Consider the following 5934-nt stretch of genomic DNA (forward strand, 5'->3'; position numbering starts at 1 on the left):
TGCACACAGGGCCCTGTGAGCTCCCCCTGCATCGCTGTGAGCCCCCCCGCAGCCCTGTGAGCCCCCTGCAGCCCTGTGAGGCCCCCGAAGCCCTGTGAGGTGTGGGAGCCCTGATGCTGCCATGTGGTGTTTCAATAAAGGTGGATCTGAGTGTTGGACGTGTCTCCCGGGCTGAAGTCCCTGTGGCAAAGAAACACTACTGGCTGTCCCTGATACGGGTGGTCCCCGAGGCTGGGCAGTCCCCAGTCCTCCTCAAATGACCCCACTGCTGGGGCCTGAGAGCCCCTAGGGCGGCAACTGCAGGCCAGGCAGGTAGGGCTCCCAGAGTCTGCGTGGAGCTGTGGCCCCCAGGACCAGGACGGGACTCTCTGGTTCCCTCTGGCCTCGAGCACACTGGGTGCCCCTAAACCGGCTTCCCCTTCAGTTTCCAGGTCCCAAACTGCACAGGGAGCCCTTTTGTGTAAGGGGAGGGAGATTCGGCCGCCCTGTGATCCCTGCAGGTCTGAGCAGCAGATCGTGAGGGCCGAGGGCCCAGGACTTTGCGAGCGGGCGGCCGCTGGCCTCAGTTTCCCCGCTCTGGAGGCCTGGACGAGAGGGCGCGGAGGCAGGCCGTCCGGCCCCGCCCCCAACCCGAGCCCTGACGTTACGGTGGGCGGGGTCACTTGTCCTCTCCGAGCTCTCCCGGGCCCTGACGTCACAGTGGGCGGGACCGACCGCCCCTCCGAGCCCGCCCGGGTCCTGACGTCACGATGGGCGGGGCCAGCCCTCGGTCTGGGCAGCGCTCTCCCGGGAGCGGCGGCACGCGCGGAGCGCCGGGTGCGGCCATGCGGGGCCCGGGCCCGACCCCGAGCCCGAGCCCGAGCCCGAGTCGGAGCCCGAGCGAGACCCCGAACCCGAGCCCAAGCGCGACCCCCGGCGCGGCGCGGCTACCCCGGCGGAGGCGGCGGGCGCGGGGCGCGCTCTGAGGCCCGGGGGATGCGCCGCCGCCTCGACCATGGGCGCCGCCGCCTCCAGGAGGAGGGCGCTGAGGAGCGAGGCCATGTCCTCGGTGGCGGCCAAAGTGCGGTGAGTGCGGCGGGGCCGCCTTCCTGGGACCCCACCCCGGACCCCCGACCCCGCCCGAGTCCGCCCCTGCCCCGCGGTGCTCCCCGGGCTCCCGGGCCCCAGCCTCTTCCACTGCGGCGCCCTCCCCGCGCCCCGCGCCCCCTCCTCCGGCTTCTCTCCGCGCCTCCTTCTTCGTGGCCCCCTGCCCTGCCCTGCCCTCCTGTCCCCTCCCCTCGCGAGCGCATGGTGGGCGAGCGCACCTCCCGGGTCGGGAGTGGTTCCCCAGGGAACAGCAGCCAACCAGCCTCGCGACCCCTCTCCACGGGCCGACGGGCAGGGGCCGGGCCTGCAGGCCTGACCAGGGCGCACCAGGACCAACAGTGTGTGGGCTCCCGGAGGGGACGACCCCCGACCCTCCCTCCAGACGCCGAAGGCCTGGCTGGGGACCGGATCCCCGGCTCTTGTGCCGCCCTGTGTTTGGGAGGGTCGTGCCGTGGCCTCTGACCGTGCCTTCTCTGTCCACCCTCAGAGCAGCTCGAGCGTTTGGAGAGTACCTGTCCCAGAGTCACCCTGAGAACCGCAACGGCGCAGGTAGGGCACGCGAGGCCATGCCAGGGCCGCCCAGACCCCCCAGCCCAGGGGATGCTGATCCCTGCCTCCGGGGGTGGAGCGTGAGGGGCATTGGTTGCGCGTGGGCCGGGCGCCCTGCCGGCCTGGCTTCCTCACATCCCCTGCCCTCCCTGCCCGAGCCCCAGGAGCAGTTCCCAGCCGCTCGTCACCATGGCACCCACCCCGCCTGGGCCGTTGGCATGGCAACAGGCCTCCTGGCTCCCCCAGGGCTGGCACCACTGCCTCTGGGGGCCAGCTGGTGGGGGGAGGGGGAAGTTGGCACCAAGCAAACGGTGCGATCGCAGGCTGGGGGGTGGCCTGCGTGTTCATACCCGGCAGGACCGCACACAGGTAGCACACAGTCACCCCGCCCCCACGCACATGCAGGGGCTTCAGGCCCAGATAGGAGTGAGGGGCTCAGAAACACGCCAGTGACTAGGCTTTGGGCAGCCCCAGCCCCCCGCAGACGCCAGGTGCCCATTGGGTGTTCTCTGCCTTCGGCCTGCTACGAAACCAGCAGCGGGGGGCCACGCCGCTGCAGGCTCACCCAGTGTCTCTCCCAGATCACCTGCTGGCTGATGCCTACTCTGGCCACGACGGATCCCCCGAGATGCAGCCGGCCCCCCAGAACAAGCGCCGCCTGTCCCTCGTCTCCAACGGCTGCTACGAGGGCAGCCTCTCAGAGGAGCCCGGCATTAGGAAGCCCGCAGGCGAGGGCCCCCAGCCTCGAGTGTACACCATCTCTGGGGAGCCTGCCCTGCTGCCCAGCCCCGAGGCGGAGGCCATTGAGCTGGCGGTGGTGAAGGGGCGGCGGCAGCGGCACCCTCACCACCACAGCCAGCCCCTGCGCGCCAGCCCTGGCGGCAGCCGGGAGGACGTCAGCAGGCCCTGCCAGAGCTGGGCGGGCAGCCGCCAGGGCTCCAAGGAATGCCCCGGATGTGCCCAGCTGGCTCCTGGCGCCACCCCTCGGGCCTTTGGGCTGGACCAGCCACCTCTGCCTGAGACCTCTGGCCGCCGCAAGAAGCTGGAGAGGATGTACAGTGTTGACCGTGTGTCTGGTGAGGGGCTTGTGTCGGGGCATGGACAGGTTTGGGGGTGCATGCCACTGCCAGGGTCTGACAGCAGCAGCCACTGTGAGGCTTGGAATAGGGGTGGGTGCTCAGGTCACAGTATGCCAGTGGACTCAAGATTAAACCCAGCAGGCTCCTGCTGCTGCCTCCACACCCTATGAGCTGTGAGTTCCCTCAGCTCCTCAGCAAAATCTGCCAGGCCTCACAGTCCGCTTTGGCCCTGCTAGCACCAGGTCAATCAAGGAGTGCTTCCCAGAGGAGGGGGCCTGGGAGGATCTTAAGGGATATATAGGGAGGAAACACCGCTTAATCAGGAGATTGGGCTGCCCTCCAAGAGTCCTGGGGAGCTGTTGGGGCCCAGCCAGGCAGTGGGCCCGTTTCCCCAGTACTGTTGAGTTGTGTGGTAGCTTGTCCACCAGGCAGAAAGTCACTCCACTGTCCCCATACTTGGGCATCAGGGAAAGGCTGTGGGGCCCCTGGGAAGGGAACAACCCTCAGCAAGGTGGTCTCCAGCCTCAGTGAGGGCCTCCAGCTAGAGCATGGGGGCTGCAGAGAAGGCCTCACATGCCCAAGGGAAACAGATGCATTTTTTTCCTGGGCCTCCTGGAGACAGACCGTGCTTTCAAAGGAATGTTCCTCAAACTTTGGGTGGCCAAAGGGAAAGTTAAGCCAAAAAAAATCAAAGCATCATGTCACCAAGAGCGTGGTCTTGGTGAGTGAGCAACAGACAATTCGAGCACTGCCCTCTGGGTCCGTGTGGGGATGCCACCCTGTGCCAGCCTCCCCCAACCCGCCCTGGCTGCCCGCTGCTGCTGACCCCCGGACTCAGAAGCATCTGCTTCCCAACAGGGAGGGAGAGACTTCACCCAGCCACCGCTCCTTTTTGTCTCTTTTAGACGACATCCCCATTCGTACCTGGTTCCCCAAGGAAAACCTTTTCAGCTTCCAGACAGCAACCACAACTATGCAAGCGTGAGTCTTGTGCCACGATGTGGGGTCGGGGCCGGGTGGCCTCTTTCTGCTGCTCAGGGAACACAGCTTTTTCCCAGCCTCTGGGCCTACCAGGGGGGCTGCTTCTGAACAGCCCCACGTGCCCATGCTGTGCCAGGCCTGCCAGGGGGGCCAGGGCTGGCTGCTCTTCCCTTCCCATGGCTGGTGCCCAGTCCCCCCACAGTCCTCTGGTCAGGGGACCTGGCCCAGGGCTGCAGCGGATGAGCTGTCAGTGGGGTGTGGGGTGTGGCATGGTTCTCCTGCTGCCATTCCCTCTCCTCAGCCTGTGTCTGCCCTCCCTCAAACCCTACATAGAAGCCTACTTCTGTTTCATATGTGCCACAGGTAATCACAGTTTTGGGGTCCCCCTAGGGACCTGCTCTTCTCTGTCTGGACATACATCTGGGTTTTCTGTTCTGGGGTTCCTTCCAGGGAAGTTCCCTTTGCTGCAGCGGCCCCCACACCAAAGAAGTGCCCTGCACAGGGGGAGTCTACCCCACTCCCAGCCTCAGGCTGCCCGGTCTCAGCAACCGGTCCTGGTGGCATGGGCTGCAGTGACATAAGCTTTCGTTGCCTATTCAGGGCTGGCTGGCAGTGCAGCCAGCATCCTGCTGGTGGCTGGGTTACCTGTGAGGGACCTACTGGGTCAGTGACAAGAAGGAAACTGCAGGGGCCGGGTGGGGGCTGAGGGGAGGCCCAGGGTTGAGCTCACTGTGTCTTCTCTCTCACGCCATCCCTTTCGGCCCTGGCTTCAGCATCTCGTAAGTACCTGTATGACTTGATGCCTAAGGGCACAGCCGTTGTCCCTGGGGAGACCCTCCCACCCCCAAATAGGTTTGGGCAGGCCAGGGACCTGGGTCTTGAGGGAGTGCCGCTCTCTGTGGGCCTGGCTCCCAGCGGGCACCGAGGTCGCAGCAGGGCCTGCCGGGAGCTTGGCCTTGACAGGTGAGGCAGGCTGGGACTCCTCTACCCGGCCCCATGCCCCAGACGCCCTGCTGGGCCCTCTGCTCGCACCACTGTCCCCACGTCTGTGTCCCTCCTGCCTCCGGCCAAGGGCAGTGCTGACTCGCGGTGGTTTCCCAGGGTGTTCAGGGGCTACGCGGAGAGGAAGCGCCGGAAACGGGAGAATGATTCCGCGTCTGTAATCCAGAGGTAGGGCCTGCCAGCCACTCGCCACCAGGGTCCATCTCTGGTCTGTGCTGGCCTGGCCTGGGCCCCCTCGGCCCTGGCAGACCTGATGGGGGAAGGGTGGTGGCGACCACTGGCCTGGCCCTGCTCTGGGGACGTGGCAGGCAGGAGAGGCCATGTGGCCCGGGCTGCAGGAAAGCATCTCACCCTCAGTCCTGCATTCCGAGGGCACGGGTCTCTGTTTGGGCTGGGGCCAGAGGCAAGGCCCCTCTCCCCCGCTCCAACTACAGAGCTATGTCTGGGAAACTTTTTTGCCCGTTTCGGATGTTGGGCCTTGGCAGGGTCCAAAGTTTGGTGGAGGAGAGGACCTGCCCCTGAGGTGGTTCAAGGACACAGAGCAGGAGAGGGGGCTCCTGCAGGCCCCCAGCCCGCCATGGGGTGGTGCAGACAGGAGCCCCGCTCTGCTGCAGCGCAGGCAGGCTGGATCCTCAGCCACATGGGCGTGGAGGCTCAGGGTGTGAGTCCCGGGCGAGGACTGAAGGTCAGAGCCTGGGAATGCAGCTCCGGAGGAAGCTTGATCCAGAGCACCAGGCACTGCACCTTTGTTCTGAAGGCGAAGGGGAGCCCTGGAAGGCTCTCGCGGGGAGAGCACTGGGTGGGATTTGCCTTTGGGTGGGAGGTGGTGCAAGGAGCCAGGGAGAGCATTGGCTTCCCACACCTAAGGGGTGAGAGTAGAGCGCTAGCCCGACGGGGACTAGGTGGGCAGGGGCTGCCGCCACCCCCTCAAGGCCTTCAGCCCCTCACTTCCTCCCCCAGGAACTTCCGCAAACACCTGCGCATGGTCGGCAGCCGGAGGGTGAAGGCCCAGAGTAAGGCCCCGTGGGGCAGGGGTGGGGGGCCGGCGTTGCGCTTGGCTGGTTGGGGCTTTGCGTGCTGCTAGCTGTGCTAAGAACGACCCCCCTGCCCTAACCCCAGCCAGGCCCTGCCTCAGGCTCCACCCCTCCCAGCCACGCCCCCAGCCCTGCACAGGCTCCTCCCTTCCCAGCCGCGCCCCCAGACCGACAAGGCTCCCCTGTCAGCCACACCCCAGCCC

General features: G+C 66.5%; 2 protein-coding genes across 6 annotated transcripts in view; both read left to right on the forward strand.

Moving 5' to 3' along the window:
* Positions 1 to 41, forward strand: part of LOC111553088 (patatin-like phospholipase domain-containing protein 7) — a 4470-nt gene extending 4429 nt beyond the window's left edge. For both annotated transcript variants that reach the window (XM_023227677.2, XM_023227678.2), the window contains exon 9: positions 1 to 41. This exon is cut by the window's left edge and continues 251 nt beyond it. The gene's annotated coding sequence lies outside the window, so the exon portion shown is untranslated.
* Positions 42 to 746: 705 nt separating this feature from the next.
* LOC113221842 (NMDA receptor synaptonuclear signaling and neuronal migration factor-like) lies at positions 747 to 5805 on the forward strand. Of its 4 annotated transcripts, XM_026451167.1 has the most exons (7): positions 747 to 1065; positions 1574 to 1635; positions 2217 to 2711; positions 3337 to 3435; positions 3620 to 3695; positions 4797 to 4865; positions 5658 to 5805. In XM_026451167.1, exons 1-7 carry the CDS (start codon positions 995 to 997, stop codon positions 5779 to 5781), a joined length of 996 nt encoding a protein of 331 aa, XP_026306952.1. In that variant the 5' UTR covers positions 747 to 994; the 3' UTR covers positions 5782 to 5805. The 4 variants fall into 4 exon arrangements, with proteins under 4 accessions (XP_026306952.1, XP_026306953.1, XP_026306954.1 ...); XM_026451168.1 differs by lacking the exon at positions 4797 to 4865; XM_026451169.1 differs by lacking the exon at positions 3337 to 3435.
* Positions 5806 to 5934: the final 129 nt, after the last annotated feature.

This window comes from Piliocolobus tephrosceles, unplaced genomic scaffold (assembly GCF_002776525.5).
Source record: "Piliocolobus tephrosceles isolate RC106 unplaced genomic scaffold, ASM277652v3 unscaffolded_27908, whole genome shotgun sequence".
Taxonomy (NCBI): Eukaryota; Metazoa; Chordata; class Mammalia; order Primates; family Cercopithecidae; genus Piliocolobus; species Piliocolobus tephrosceles.